At 36.2% G+C, this 17536-nt stretch overlaps 1 protein-coding gene across 1 annotated transcript in view; it reads left to right on the top strand.

Moving 5' to 3' along the window:
* The window catches only part of col12a1a (collagen, type XII, alpha 1a), a 91285-nt gene that overhangs the window by 41786 nt on the left and 31963 nt on the right, over nucleotides 1-17536 (top strand). The window contains 18 exon segments of the mRNA XM_051869177.1: nucleotides 2473-2602; nucleotides 2706-2845; nucleotides 3794-3926; nucleotides 4032-4052; nucleotides 4157-4296; nucleotides 5961-6090; nucleotides 6227-6366; nucleotides 7558-7687; nucleotides 10056-10198; nucleotides 12562-12691; nucleotides 13066-13208; nucleotides 13383-13512; nucleotides 15906-16025; nucleotides 16134-16280; nucleotides 16379-16495; nucleotides 16888-17009; nucleotides 17011-17041; nucleotides 17126-17200. Coding sequence (XP_051725137.1) covers nucleotides 2473-2602; nucleotides 2706-2845; nucleotides 3794-3926; nucleotides 4032-4052; nucleotides 4157-4296; nucleotides 5961-6090; nucleotides 6227-6366; nucleotides 7558-7687; nucleotides 10056-10198; nucleotides 12562-12691; nucleotides 13066-13208; nucleotides 13383-13512; nucleotides 15906-16025; nucleotides 16134-16280; nucleotides 16379-16495; nucleotides 16888-17009; nucleotides 17011-17041; nucleotides 17126-17200 — 2122 coding nt within the window.

The following is a 17536-nucleotide window of genomic DNA, read 5'->3' on the forward strand; positions in this document are numbered from 1 at the left end:
CCAAAAACGCACACAGTGCCAAGCCCTTCACTAGCGAGTGTCCTGTCGGTGCATGAGCTGACACATCAAAGGCAGCAGACAGGGAAAAATTTAACTCCATTTGTTGATTTTAAGAGCTCTCCTGGTAAAACACCAACTGTCTATCCATCCATTCGTTCTCCAAACCGCTTGTCCTATGTAGGGTTGCAGAGATGCTGGAATTATCTTCTCTATATAGAAATATTTGCTCTTTATGTATTGCTTTATTTATATGTTGGTTTTCAATAGATAAAGATGCTTTTTGCCCACAGAATGTTGTAATTACAGCACCTACCAGCCAGTGCTGGGTACCTCTGTAGTAGGGCTGGACGATACGACCTAAAATCAAAATCTTGATTAATTGAACATTTTACCTCGGTTACAATTAATGAACAATTTTTTTTTTGCCCTCATAGTTCACTGACAAGGTTTGTACTATAAATATGCAACTATTAAAGGTATTTTTTCCTAATAAAAGAGTGCTCCGACATGACATAGCTCACTTTCAACAGTTATTTTATCTATGGTTTGTAACATTTCTTACAGATTTCTGCTCGTTGTAAATCAGATACAGATAAATTAGCACAGTACCAGTGCGTTTATTTGAATGCATTAATGAGAGTGCGATTGTGTGTGAATTCGTTTCTAAGCTACTATTTTGAGTTTATAGGCTACTTTAGTGATAAATCACAGGACAGCATTGACAACGAGGTTCTGCACTCCTGTCTATGCGCGTGATCTTCACGTGATGTCACAGCTCAATATAATAATACACATCCGATGGTCTAAAATTGCTTGAATGTCCAAACTGGCAAGCCTTAAAGGGTTAGTTCACCCAAAAATGAAAATTCAGTTCCACACCCGTAAGACCTTCGTTCATCTTCGGAACACAAATGAATATATTTTTGATAAAATCCGATGACTCAGTAAGGCCTGCATCGCTAGCAATAACACTCCCTTTTTCAATGCCCAGAAAGCTACTAAAAACATATTTAAAACAGTTCATGTGACTACAGTGGTTCAACCTTAATATAATAAAGCGGCGAGAATATTCTTTGTGCGCTAAAAAATAACAAAATAGCGACTTTATTCCACAATATCTAGTGATGGGCGATTTTAAAACACTGCTTCATGAAGCTTCGAAGCTTTACAAGTCTTTTGTTTCGAATCAGTGGTTCAGAGCGCAAAATCACATGATTTCAGTAAATGAGGCTTTGTTACATCGTAAGTGTTTTGAAACTTCAATAGTTCACGTGACTTTGTCAGTTTGATACACGCTCCGAACCACTGATTCGAAACAAAAGATTCGTAAAGCTTCGAAGCTTCATGAAGCAGTGTTTTGAAATCAGCCATCACTAGATATTGTGGAATAAAGTCGCTATTTTGTTATTTTTGGTGCACAAAAAGCATTCTCGTCGCTTCATAACATTAAGGTTGAACCACTGTAGTCACATGAACTGTTTTAAATATGTTTTCAGTAGCTTTCTGGGCATTGAAAAAGGGAGTGTTATTGCTGGCGATGCAGTCCTTACTGAGTCATCGAATTGTATCAAAAATATCTTAATTTGTGTTCTGAAGATGAACGAAGTTCTTACAGGTGTGGAATGACATGAGGGTGAGTAATTAATGACATAATTTTCATTTTTAGGTGAACTAACCCTTTAAAACACATACAATTGACAAAGTGTAGTGAAGACGCAAGTGAAAGTGATTTGGCTTCAGGGCTCGCGTGTTGTCAGAGACATGACGCGGCTCGGCTCTCTGTGTCACAGAAAACAGCTTGTGAGCACTGAAGTGAGGTGTTTTTCATATTGTTGTTCTTGAATGGTGTAAAATCACTTGAATGTTCAAACTAGCAAGCCTTTAAACACAAACAAACTTTCGTGAGGACCCAAGCGAAAGTGATCTCACTTCGGGGCTCGCACACTGTCTGTGTGTGTTGACTCAGCGTTTGAGTTCGCCTCCGTGTTGCTTCCATGCCGCTGACTGAGGCAGAGTCATGTGACTACACACGCAGTAGTATGTTTTTAAGGAGAATGTATTAACAGGATTTAAAAAACAAAATAACTGGGGAAAATTACGTCAGTTAGAGGTTCTGAATTTCGATTACTTTTCAATTAATCATCCAGCCCTACTCTGTAGTCCCATTTAGACACTTATTAACAACCGACATTTTCGAGATCTTTTTACCACAAAGTGGTATTACTGATGTATTTTATGTCGTAGAATAAAACGTGAGCTTGTGGTCACCACAGACCTTATCTTAATCTAATAGTTTGTGTTACTGACTATGAAATTTGGAATCAGTATTCAGGTTTATCATTTGTAAGTAATCTACCCATCTACTCAGCTAACTGACAATGCTAACCAGCCAAACCTTGACCTCCTGCTGCTGCCGAGTCTTTTTGCTGTGGATTGTGTGGCCATAACTGCACTTCTCATGTTTCAATTTAGCTTGAAGTTGAGGGAGATGTTACATCCAGAGGACTGGATAATCTCATTTCCCAAACAGAATATGATGTGGCTGTGACTCCGGTTTTTGATTCTGGCACCGGAAACCCAATGCTCAACCAAGCCACCACAGGTAACAGTGTCAATCTCTGTTATCTGGCCTAATACTTGACTTTTAAATGTTTCATATTTTTGAATGTAACCCAAAACTCAACTTCTCTTCCTGGTTGGTTTAGATGTTGTTCCTGCTCCGAAGAACTTGAGGTTCTCTCAAGTGACCCAGACCAGTTTCAGGGCTCAGTGGGAGCACGGCGCTCCTGATGTTGCCCTCTACCGCGTCGGCTGGACCAAGAGTGGAGAGAGCAACTTTCAATATGTAAGACATCAGAGACTGAACTTGAGTTCTGATTCATCAATTAATCTCCTTCCCGTAAATTCATAAATATTACATGCAATCAGATTTGAGTAATAGTACTTCACTACTATTTTTAAAGAGATAGTTCAACTTTGAAAGATGAGGGTCAGTAAATGATGACAGAATGTTAATTTTTGGGTGAACTAGTCTTTTCAGATAGAGAATCTGAACTATTGTAATGTGTTTTTATAATAACTATTGCTACACGGTTCATGATTAGTCTAATATTCGTCTAAAAATAACTATATTCAAATTTCATACCACTGTAAAATCGTCTGCTGCTAATTTTAGCTGAAAATATTCAGGTAACAGTTTTCAGGATATTGGCTTTAGTTGAACATCTGCTGTTTCATAGAACAGTGAGGGGAAAAAAGTGATTTTGACAGGTTTCTTTGCAAACTTTTTAAAATATTATAAATATTTTTAAAAATACAGTAATTTTGCTGTCTTTTTGTCATTTTTATACTTTTTTTAAATGTCTATATAGTATTTATTAAATTTAATTTCAGTTTTAGTTATTTTAGTGCATAAACTGAAACTGATCTTTTTAATGATAAATCTATTTTATTTTTAGTTTTTTTCAGTTGACGTTTATTTTATTTCAAGCAACTGATATGCTTCTTTTATGATTTTAGATCTAGTATTAGTTAACTATAATAACCCTGATTTCACTCAAGTATTTTTATTTTTTATTTTTATTTTTGAATAGGTACTTTTAATTGAGTAAAATGTTAGACATAATATCTATTCTTTACATGTACAATTTCTCAGTACTTTTTACACCGCTGCATGCAATAGTGAATGTTGTTATCTAGCAATAGTAATTATATCTCAGTATTTGGTAAATGATAATTGCACGTTTAGCAGGTGTACAGTTCTGTATGAGTCTAATACCACACTCTTCCTCAGGATATCCTGAGCAATGAGGACACCACTACCGTTCTGCAGAACCTGGAGCCGGACACCCTCTATGACGTTTCAGTCACTGCCATTTACCCTGATGAGTCAGAGAGCGAAGATCTTTTAGGCAGCCAGCGCACATGTAAGAAACCTCAAAATCCATATAATAAACTTGAGTTTTTTCATTTACTGTACTTCAGCCACCACATGTGAATTTGACTAACCCCTTTTTTCTCTCTGTACTCAGTGTCCAAAATTGTTACACCTGGTGAGTCTGTTATTTTCCAGATACAACATTTGACATTTGGATGCCATATGGATATAATTATGTTTTAGAATGCAAAACTGAAATATCAATATTTTTTCTTATAGCTCCCAGTGGACCTCCTCAAAACCTCCAGGTTTTCAACGCAACCACCACTTCCCTCACCGCCAAATGGGATCACGCTCCTGGACGGGTCCAAAACTACAGGATTACCTACGTACCAGTCGCAGGAGGAAGATCACAATCTGTAAGGAACATTTCAACATTTTTTGGTTGATATTGTCTGGCTGACTGAATTACAGGTGATGTGTATCATTTCCACTAGCGCCAACAAACGAAATTGCGAAATTTCCTAGTACAACAGTATCTGTACTGTTTAACATTTGGAAAACAGTGATTTTGACTGCTTCTGAATGTGATTTGAGTGATTACAACAAAATGTTTTGGACCCTAAAAATTTGTTTTGAACCGTAAATTGTGCATATCACCTTTCATTTACTCATCCAATACATGAATCACAGAATGAATCTGCTGGTCTAATCTTGTGCATGCATTTACTTCAAGAGTTCAACCTTAAAGATGAACTAAGATGTGACTAAGATGTAAAACTTTTATCCAGTGGAGATATATTAGTTATTCCATATAGACTTTTTAATTTAATGAATTAGTCAATTATTGACGTTATAAAAACTGCGCTATTCAAAGGTTTGGGGTCAGTACGATTTTTTTTTAAAGAAATGAATACTTTTTTCAGCAAGACATTTATAATTGTACAAATGATTTCTGTTTCAAGTAAATGGTGCTCTTTTGCAGCAAAAATCAGCGTAATAGAATGATTCCTGAAGGATCATGTGACACTGAAGACTGGAGTAATGATGCTGAAAATTCAGCTTTTATCACAGGAATAAATTACATTTTAAAATATATTCAAATAGAAAGCAGCTATTTTAAATTGTAATCATATTTCACAATATGACTGTTTTTACTGTATCAAATAAACGCAGCCTTAGTGTACAAGAGACTTCTTTCAGCCTGGCACTTTGCCCAAAACCACTCTCAAACCAACAAACCAGGCCAGGCTTATATGTAAACCGGCAAATCTTAGGCTGTTTTAAGATATTTTTGTCTTCAGGATCAGCTATCATTTTATTATTTTCCATGTTTTAATGGTATCTGAGTGGGTGCAGAGGTGTTGTTTTTCTGTACTAAAATCACTGCAGTGATTTTTTTCCACTTCTGTTTTCTTCATCAAGAAGGCAGATTTACACTGGCAGCAGTCACAGAAATAACAGCATAAAACTGCACGCTGTTTTGCTTCGATGAAAAACAGTCCTATCTGCAGTCATATTTGTGATGTGCTGTTCCTGACATTAATGCGGTTATCCAGCATTGCTGAGGATTGCTTAAGCTTATTTCATGGAATATTCTGGGCTGAAAATGAAAGCTCTATCAGTGACATGCTGTTTACCAAAGAAAATTCATCGCTTCAAACATTGCAGTTAATCCGCTGTTTGTTTTCTTTATCAAGCTGAGGAATGGGCCAGGATTAATTTGGTGACACTTTACAATAATGTTTCATTAGTTAACATTAGTTAACTACTTCAGTTAACATGAACGAACAATGAACTGCACTTCTACAGCATTTATTAATCTTAGTTAATGTTAATTTCAACATTTACTAATACATGATTAAAATCAAAAGTTGTATCTGTTAATGCACTGTGAACTAACATGAACATGAACATTTTTATTAACTAACATTAAAAAAGATTAATAAATACTGTAACAAATGTATTGCTCATTGTTAGTTAATACATTAACTAATGTTAACAAATTAGACCTTATTGTAAGTTGTTATCAATTTCAGTAATGAATTTCCACAATAAACACAATTCGTTCTTTCTGTCACAGACACAGATTGGAGGAAAGAAAAACACAATTATTCTGCAGAAACTGACTCCAGATACTCCTTACTCTATCACTGTTGCTGCAATCTACGCGAATGGAGATGTCAAAGACATTTCTGGCCAAGGAAAGACATGTAAGTGACCAACATTCAGCATTCACAGGACCTGTTGGTTACCCAGCTACATTAATGCATTTTCAAATAGTATGTAAATTGCATAAATGAGGTCATTGTTGACATGCTGAATAGAGTTTTATGTGTGTTCCCATAGTACCGCTGGGCAGTGTGAGAAACCTTCAGGTCACGGACCCCACGGTCAGCACTCTGAATGTGCGCTGGGAGCCGGCTGAGGGGAGCGTACGGCAATACAGGATTTACTACCAGCCCGTCAGAGGGGGCGCAGAAGACATGGTACGTCCCTTGGCACCTCTTAACTATTATATCATGTTCCGGGTCAATTTGACCCGCAACACGTTTTTGAGCTGTCAGAAATACTGGTGAACCTAAGATGTTTTTCTTGAAATTGCGTGACTGTTTCTCGTTTAGGGTCATGAACATGCCTGGTGTTGTGGAATGTGTGTACGAAATTTCTATTACGATTGTGATGTTAGCGGGTCAGTTTGAACCTTTAATGGGTAAAGGCAGGTGCACATAAAGAAAAAAAAAGTATTTTGTTATGTCAGTTTCTTAACTATCCTTTGAGGGTATTTACATTTAGGCATTTGCCAAATGCTTTTATTCAAAGAAATGTATGCTGTTTTAAAGGTGTTCATTTTTAGAAGTTCATGCATGTGTATTTTGCTGAGAATCGAACCCATGATCTTGTCGTTGTTACACCATGCTATGCTGTTTACGCATCAAGAAAGCACAATAAAAAAGTTCACTAATTAATTAAAATGTAAATACATTATACTGTAATAATACAGCAATAATATTCACATTTTGCAGTTTTAAAAATCATATATTCTCATGGTTACACTTTATTTTAAGGTGTCCTTGATACAGTGTAATTATACGTTTAAGTACTGAGTAATATTAATTAACAACATGTACTTACTATAGGGTTAGAGTTAGAATTAGGTTTGGTTTAGGGTTAATTGCATGTAATCATGCATAATTTGTAGTTATTACTATAGTAACTACATGTAACAAGGACACAAAGTGTTACGGTTCTCTTTTTTTTTTTTGTAATGTATGAGTAGTATTAATGTTAAAAGTTTACTTGCCTGAATTTTTTCATAGTGTGATTTTGGCGAATTGTATTGAATCTAATTAGAAACAGGGACTCAAGGACTCAAACACTTCAGGACTCAAATTTAATAGCAATATAACAGATGCACAAAATCCTATAGACTCACATTGAAGGCCAGAATATCACAGAGACTTACAGTTGTGCTCTTTTGACTTGGACCAGTAAGCACCCTCCAAGCAACACCCAGGCAGCCACTTGGACAAGTGCATAGAAATGTACTGCAGTAAATACACCTTAGCAACTACGTAGCAAGATTTTGTCAACCATTCAAAGCATTGTGCCAGTGACTTTTGCAGAGACCAGACAAAAAAATAAAAACCTGTTTTTTTTTTTATTTAATGTTCCCTTAGGTTCAGGTTCCTGGAGCAACCACCAGTTCAGTTCTGAAGAACCTGCTGTCTGATACGGAGTACACAGTAACAGTAGTGCCAGTATACGCTCCTGGAGAGGGCAAGCGCATGTCGGAGAATGGAAAAACATGTGAGTTGATGCAGCTTTTTATTTTAGAATGATTGGAAAGCAAATAATTCCCATACTCATCCATCATATACTCCCCAGTCACAGAAAACCTTTTGCCAAAGATTTAAATCCAGAAAGTGCAAAGTGTAGTTTTCTGGCTTTTCCATTTTAAGTTTTGTACTTATAAATAGAATCTCAGAAACTTGAGTCAGCTTTTATTGGATTGATCACCAAGGGAGGAATGCCGATGTACTGGCAACCCCTTAAATGTGACTCCAGTCTGGGCTTAATGAGCCTTCTTTATGAGGTGTAATGACTGGAGATGCTGGAGCGAGGGCTACAAACAATCTATTTCACCAAATGGAAAACCCAGGGAGGTGCAAGGACATAAAAGCACCCTTATTTATTGCTGTCAGCTCAATGCTCCTCATGTCAGAGTCAAACTAACAGGTTTTTGTTGGCGTCACTGTTTTTCCACCAGTGGTTGTTTGCTTCCCATCATTTGCGTAATTTTGTTTTCCCAGTGTTCTTTGTGTGACTGTGCCACATTAATGCAAGTGTAAGTTTTGTATCAGGGTTTTTGTTGTTGGAAATCTAAAGCCCGTTCCATAGGCTTTGTGTTTCCATGCGCCATGGTGTCATGACTCATGACGTGTTAATAAAAGGGAAAACACCCCGGGTGAATAGGGTAAAAGTTTCAAATCAGATATCACCATACTTCCCTGGTTGATTGATTACATTAAGAATTGCAATCATTTTTTGTATTACATATTTTTTGTTACGTTTAAATATGCAAATGAGGCATTATCTATGAAAGCTTGTTTCTGCCACAGAATAAAAAATTACAAAAGGTAATTGCGACTTTTTATCTAAAAATTCTGACTTTTTTCTCACAAGTTATAAAGTCAGAATTACAAGGTGTACACTTGAAATTCTGAGATATAAACTCACAATTGCGAGACAAAATGTCAGAATTATGAGATATAAACTTGCAGTGGCAAGTTATAAAGTGTAAAGTTCACAATTCTGGCATTTTCTCTATGAAATTCTGAAAAATTAAGTCAGAATTGTGAGATATAAACTTGCAGTTTTGAGAAAACGTCAAAATTGTGAGCTGACTTTTTTTGTCAGAATTGGACTTTAAAACTATATCTCTCAATTCTGACTTTATAACTTGCAATTGCGAGTGTATATCTCACAATTCTGTCTTTTATTCTTAGGATTGTGAGATATAAATTCTATTCTGAGAAATAAAGTAAGAATTGTGCAATTTCGAGAAAAATCAGAATTGTGATCTGACTTTTTTTTCCTCAGAATTGGACTTTATACCTTGCCGTTACTAGTTTATCTCATAATACTTTTTTCTCGCATTTGTGAGTTTATATCTCAGAATTGCAAGTTTACATCTTGTAATTCTGACTTTATAACTTGCATTTGTGAAAAAAGTCAGAATTGCATGATATATACTCTCAATTCTGAAAATTTTTTACATTTTTTCTTAGAATTGCGAGTTTATATCTCACAATTCTGACTTATTTTTCAGAATTGTGATTTTATTTCTCAGAATTGCGAGTTCATATCTCACAGTTATGAGAAATGAAGTTGCAATTCTGAGAAAATGTCAAAATTGCAAGATAAAGTCACAATTACCTCTTTAATTTTTTATTCAGTGGCAGAAACAAGCTTCCATAATTATCTACAGAACACTGGGAAGATATCTTTATTTTAATCTGAACACTGGATAAAGCCAGCATTAAATTTGTGTTTTATTCTGTTCATATATTAGAGATTTTGGATATCTCTTTTTTTCAGAAAATACTGTCTCAAACACTGCCAGAATAAAATGAACTCTCACCCTGTTTTTAGGAATGAAAATCAGGCGAATGATATATGAAGAAACCCCTCTTTAAACAGCAACAAACAGCCTAAAATCTCATGAAAAAACTGGTTTTGCCTGCAGTGTCTTGCCAAATTTACTGCATCTAAAAGAGTGCAGCTAAAATATAAAGTCTTTTTATTTTATTTTATTTTATTTTATTTTGGGGCAATATGTACCTTGGATATTCCCCAGAGTTGGCAGATTTCTTGAGACTAACCCAAATGCTGTGTATCAACCGTATTGAGTAGGCTCTGTTTTAGTTTAAAGACCATTTAACCAAACATGAGACGGATCTCTCTTGACCCTTTTGAAATGTTTAATTTGATTCTGTAGTGGTTGACATTGAAACTTCCGTTGCTACTATTGTGTTTAGACCTGTACGTAGGAAATCCTCTTTTTCAGGGTCTTGTAAATAGTTGTAAATTTCTTTACCTCTTTAACCACTCTAACCACTCACTCCTTTTACTGTCTTTCGTTTTATGATACTGCTCCCGCTCATGTCTGAAACAGTGGAGCGGACCCCTGCCAAGAACATCCAGGTTTACAACCCCACCACAAACACCCTGAACGTGCGCTGGGAGCCGGCCTCCGGAGAAGTGCTGCAGTACCGCGTCGTCTACGCCCCCCTCTATGGAAGCCAGGCCTCTGACTCTGTAAGTCCTTGTCGTTAGGCTCACGTGAGAGGTCGTACAGGAAATACCGCAGTGACAAATGTCAGTCTCTGGACCTTTTGAGCGCAATGGTCTGTTTGCAATCTGTCCTTCTGTAAAGATGTTTGTGTTTTTAATGTCGTGTAACCTCGTTCTCACATGAACTTCATTGCCTGAGAGGGATTTTCGCAAAGCTTAGAAATCCATAAATGGCTTTTATTGTCGTCAGACCCTTGCGTAAAGAAAGCAGCTGTAGGAAATCTTCAGCCCAAACCTGTTTTATTTCAGCAGTGAGAAAAACAGAGTTCAAACGTTCTGTCTTATGTCTTAACAGAACTAGCTTCTTATCTGCAGCCATAAAGACCTTGACGCAGAACCTTTTCCATTATTATGGCCAGTTTTCCGAATCGATTTCAATGATTCACGTTTTAGCCCAGAAATCCTCTGCACTTTAGTTTTAACCTCCAATATGTGATGAATTCCTTCACCTTTTTCCACTGGAAGCCTGAAAACCCCCAAGCACAGAAGTACAATCAATCGTCTACTGGTCTCAATCTTCAAAATAAAGGATAGTGTTGTCAGGAACGGAAAAAAGGGAGTTTCCCATGTCATTAATTGGGAAGTCGGTGACCCCCATGACCTGGCACTGTGAAGAGTGTTTGAAAGGAGATGATTGCACGCCACTGTCAGCACATCATTCACTCGTATTACTACAACTGCTAGACTATTAACACATCAAAGGAATGTTTTCGCTGCCTCTTGCTTTGCATTGACTGAGAAAGTGATCACTAATGATGGGGTTGGAAATCAGTGGTGACACAAACATCAATAATTAAAGAGTTCATCTCTAGAAAAACAGCCAAGCTTCTTTCTCAGGGTGTTATATATCAGAGATATTAAAGCCAGCAATTTTGCTGTGTGATCAAAAGAGATGTTGAATTGTAGGGGCATGGCATTTTGCATAAAAATGTTTTTTCTTTTCTTTTCTTTTTTTTTTTTTTTTTTTTACATTCTGACATTTTTCTGACAAGTAAGCACCCACCCCCACCCCCCACGCTTTCAAATTCACAGTGCTGTGATGGAAAAAATATATATAATTTTTTATTATCATAATGCAAAAATATATCTAGACAGACAGACAGACAGATAGATAGATAGATAGATAGATAGATAAAGTGATAGATAGATAGACAGATAAAGTGATAGATAGATAGATAGATAGATAGATAGAATGATATATAGACAGACAGACAGACAGACAGATAGATAGATAGATAGATAGATAGATAGATAGATAGATAGATAGATAAAATGACAGACATACACAGACAGACAGACAGATAGATAGATAGATAGATAGATAGATAGATAGATAAAATGACAGACAGACAGACACAGACAGACAGACAGACAGACAGATAGACAGATAGATAGATAGACAGACAGACAGTTATAATGATAGATAGATAGATAGATAGATAGATAGATAGATAGATAGATAGATAGATAGATAGATAGACAGACAAACAGACAGACAGACAGATAGATAGATAGATAGATAGATATACAGATAGATAGATAAAATGACAGACAGACAGACAGACAGACAGATAGATAGATAGATAGATAGATAGATAGATAGATAGATAGATAAAATGACAGACAGACAGACACAGACAGACAGATAGATAGATAGATAGATAGATAGATAGATAGATAAAATGACAGACAGACAGACACAGACAGACAGACAGACAGACAGATAGACAGATAGATAGATAGACAGACAGACAGTTATAATGATAGATAGATAGATAGATAGATAGATAGATAGATAGATAGACAGACAAACAGACAGACAGATAGATAGATAGATAGATAGATAGATAGATAGATAGATAGATAGATAAAATGACAGACAGACAGACAGACAGACAGATAGATAGATAGATAGATAGATAGATAGATAGATAGATAGATAAAATGACAGACAGACAGACACAGACAGACAGACAGACAGACAGATAGATAGATAGATAGATAGATAGATAGATAGATAGATAAAATGACAGACAGACAGACACAGACAGACAGACAGACAGACAGATAGACAGATAGATAGATAGATAGATAGATAGATAGATAGATAGATAGATAGATAGATAGATAGTTAGTTAGTTAGTTAAAAATATCTTCCTTTTTTCCCCCAATTTGATTTTCCTTTAGATTGTGTGGTGAAATGTGACCTGCATATGTCCTTTGTGAGATTCACTCATTAATCAATGCAAAGGCATTTGAAGTAACTCAGATGTCACTAGTTAACAAAGACAGCCTCTGTTAATCATTACTTTTCTATTGTTGGTTAGGTCCTTGTTCCAGGGAACACCCACACTGCCCTGCTGCAGCAGCTGGAATCAGACACACCATACTCAGTGAGTGTGGTGGCCCTGTATGCTGATGGAGAGGGCTCCTCTGTGTCTGATAATGGAAAAACATGTGAGTCTGAGCACAGGAACACTTGATCTGAAGCCATTTGTTATGTGTTTATGGCTCATTCTCAGGACACAGTGTATTTTGTGCAGTGAAATGTCAGGATTTATATTTATTTTATCATTTCAGTTGCAAAGGTAGCTGCTGAGATTTCAGGAAATCTAATTTCCCAACTTATCTAATTTGTCCAATTCTTGAGCTATTACCCCCAATCCTAACACAATACATTACTTCATTGCAACATTGCACCACCCTACACTTGTGCCAAAACATTTCTGCAAAAAAATGATCACAAAGGCTTTTTCCATGACATAGGGGCACAGACCCTCTTGTCTTCCAAAAGCATGATTTTGAGAGAATTTCTGTTCCACTGATTGCAGTGCCCCGCAGCGGCCCCAGGAACCTGCGGGTGTATGATCCAACCACCAGCACGCTGTCTGTGACCTGGGAGCACGCAGAAGGGCCTGTGCTGCAGTACCGCATTGGTTATGCACCCACCACTGGAGATCCCATCGAGGAATTTGTACGTGGTGTTGAATTTTATAGTAGTGATTATGAAGGACATAATCATGCAAAATGTCATGCAGCTGTATATGTTAACATCAGATATTTATAATCATAATTTTATGAGCTTGTGGACATTATTTGTCTGATTGTATGTTAAAAAGATGATCTTGTCCTGATGTTTTTCACATAGACAAGTGTGCCTGGCAACAGAAACTCTGTCATCTTGCAAAACCTGCAGCCAGACACTCCTTACAACATCAACGTAGAGGCCATTTTTCAAGATGGCCCTGGAGGACGTCTCTCTGGAGATGGAAGAACAGGTAAGGATGGTTACACAATCACATATCACAGCTTTATAGATAGATAGATAGATAGATAGATAGATAGAAAGACAGACAGACAGACAGACAGACAGATAGATAGATAGATAGATAGATAGATAGATAGATAGATAGATAGACAGTCATAATGATAGATAGACACAGACAGACAGATAGATAGATAGATAGACATAATGATAGACAGACAGACAGACAGAGATAGATAGATAGATAGATAGACAGACAGACATAATGATAGATAGATAGATAGATAGATAGATAGATAGATAGACAGACATAATGATAGATAGATAGACAGACAGACAGACAGACAGACAGACAGATAGATAGATAGATAGATAGATAGATAGATAGATAGATAGATAGTCATAATGATAGATAGACACAGACAGACAGACAGATAGATAGATAGATAGATAGACAGACATAATGATAGATAGATAGATAGATAGATAGATAGATAGTCATAATGATAGACAGACAGACAGACAGATAGATAGATAGATAGATAGATAGACAGTCATAATGATAGATAGATAGATAGATAGATAGACAGTCATAATGATAGATAGACACAGACAGACAGATAGATAGATAGATAGATAGATAGATAGATAGATAGACATAATGATAGATAGATAGATAGATAGATAGACAGACAGACAGACAGATAGACAGATAGATAGATAGACAGATAGACAGACATAATGATAGATAGACAGACAGATAGATAGATATATAGACAGACAGTCATAATGATAGATAGATAGACGGACAGACAGACAGACAGATAGATAGATAGATAGATAGATAGATAGATAGATAGATAGATAGATAGATAGATAGACATAATGATAGACAGACAGACAGATAGATAGATAGATAGATAGATAGACAGACATAATGATAGATAGATAGATAGATAGTCATAATGATAGATAGATAGATAGATAGATAGACAGTCATAATGATAGATAGACACAGACAGACAGACAGATAGATAGATAGATAGATAGATAGATAGATAGATAGACAGTCATAATGATAGATAGATAGATAGATAGATAGATAGATAGACAGACATAATGATAGATAGATAGATAGATAGATAGATAGATAGATAGATAGATAGATAGATAGTTATAATGATAGATAGACACAGACAGACAGATAGATGGATAGATAGATAGACAGACATAATGATAGATAGATAGATAGATAGTCATAATGATAGATAGATAGATAGATAGATAGATAGACAGTCATAATGATAGATAGACACAGACAGACAGACAGATAGATAGATAGATAGATAGATAGATAGACAGTCATAATGATAGATAGATAGATAGATAGATAGATAGATAGATAGACAGTCATAATGATAGATAGACACAGACAGATAGATAGATAGATAGATAGATAGATAGATAGATAGACATAATGATAGATAGATAGATAGATAGATAGATAGACAGACAGACAGACAGACAGACAGATAGATAGATAGATAGATAGATAGATAGACAGACATAATGATAGATAGACAGACAGATAGATAGATATATAGACAGACAGTCATAATAATAGATAGATAGACGGACAGACAGACAGACAGACAGACAGATAGATAGATAGATAGATAGATAGATAGATAGATAGATAGATAGATAGATAGATAGATAGATAGATAGACATAATGATAGACAGACAGACAGACAGACAGATAGATAGATACATAGATAGATAGATAGATAGATAGATAGACAAACAGACAGACAGATAGATAGATAGACATAATGATAGATAGACAGACAGACAGACAGACAGACAGACAGATAGATAGATAGATAGATAGATAGACAGTCATAATGATAGATAGACACAGACAGACAGATAGATGGATAGATAGATAGACAGACATAATGATAGATAGATAGATAGATAGATAGATAGATAGATAGATAGATAGATAGACAGTCATAATGATAGACAGACAGACAGATAGATGGATAGATAGATAGATAGATAGATAGATAGATAGATAGATAGATAGATAGACAGACATAATGATAGATAGATAGATAGATAGATAGATAGATAGATAGATAGATAAATAGTTAGTTATAATGATAGATAGACACAGACAGACAGATAGATGGATAGATAGATAGACAGACATAATGATAGATAGATAGATAGATAGATAGATAGATAGATAGATAGATAGATAGTTATAATGATAGATAGACACAGACAGACAGATAGATGGATAGATAGATAGACAGACATAATGATAGATAGATAGATAGATAGATAGATAGACAAAATGATAGATCACATTTAATGTGTCTTTGGCATCTCTCCATCAGTGGGTCTCCTGGAGCCTCGTAACCTGCGTGTGTCAGATGAGTGGTACACTCGTTTCCGTGTGTCTTGGGATCCTGCGCCTGCGCGGGTCAACGGTTATAAGCTGGTCTATACACCAGTGGGTAAGAGATTTTTAGATTATTTTAGCATGCTGTCATTATCTACACATCATGTTGTAGATCAAACTGTGACACATGTTCTAGTAAGTTCTGTTTTGCGTGTTGTTCCAGGCACAGATAACACCATGGAAGTGTTTGTTGGAGACGTTACTACACACAACCTGCACAACCTCCAGCCTGGCACTACGTACGACCTGAAGGTTTACGCTCAGTATGACTCAGGCGTCAGTGGAGCTCTGGACGGACAGGGAACCACCTGTACGTGCTTGTTCATTCGTCTGAGAACTTTTACAGACATGTTACGAGATTGTTTTGAAATGCCTGTCTAAACTGTGGAATGCTGTTTACCGTTGCAGTGTATCTCAATGTGACTGACCTCAACACATACAATGTCGGCTATGACTCATTCTGCATCAGATGGACTCCACATCGAGCAGCAACCTCTTACAGGCTCAGAGTCAATCCTTTCAATCGTAAGGGCAAAGTCTCTAAACAAAAATGCTGCATTTTGTTCACATTCCACCTACAGTACAGAAGTTATACAGTTTCGATAGTCCACTTTAGACATTCTGCTAACTATAAGTACAACTACAACTCTCATTAGAGGATTAGTAGACTGTTGAGATTTGGTTAGTAGCATAAGTTGACATGTACTTGGAAAGTTTCTTATATTCAGTAGAATGTCTGTTGGAAGCATCAAAATAAAGTGTCAGCAGATATTAAGCAGGCAGTCTACTAATACTCTGATGAATGCTAGTTGACATGTAGTTGAAAACTTGCTTTAGTTAGTAGAATGTCTGGTCTGAAGTGACAAGACTGAAATAAAGTGTTTGTATAACCTCACATTGCTCTCTGTCATCATTAGCGTCTAACCGTGGAGCTCAGGAGGTCACTATCACCGCTGCTGAGAGAGAGTACTGTTTTGACGGGTTGACTCCAGACGCACTGTACAACGCCACAGTTTACACGCAGACCCCCAACCAGGAGGGGACCAGGAGTCAGTGTCAAAGAGCGCACTTGTAAGTCATGACGCCTTCAGAAGAATTCAGTCCCACGGCTCTGTTCTCAGTGCACTCATGGTGTCTGCTTTCTTCACTCTGTAGTAGTGAAGCCCACCGTAGCCCCAACACTGCCTCCGACTCCTCCGCCACCACCCACCATCCCTGACGCACTCGAGGGTAAATACACTACAGAAAGATTACATTACAAAATGCTTTATATATATATATATATATAAATGCAGATAATATAACGGTATATAATATAATTTGTTGTGTATTTTATTCACTACCATTCAAAAGTTTGGGCTCAGTAAGATTTTTTTTTAAAGAAATTAATACTTTTATTCAGCAAGGATGTGTTAAATTGATCAAAAGTGATGGTAAAGACATTTATAATGTTAGATTTATATTTAAAATAAACTCTGTTCTTTTCAACCTTCTATTTACCAAATAATCCTGAAACATTATCATGGTTTCCACAAAAATATGAAGCAGCACAACTGTTTTCAACAT

This window comes from Ctenopharyngodon idella, chromosome 17 (genome assembly GCF_019924925.1).
Source record: "Ctenopharyngodon idella isolate HZGC_01 chromosome 17, HZGC01, whole genome shotgun sequence".
NCBI classification, from domain to species: domain Eukaryota; kingdom Metazoa; phylum Chordata; class Actinopteri; order Cypriniformes; family Xenocyprididae; genus Ctenopharyngodon; species Ctenopharyngodon idella.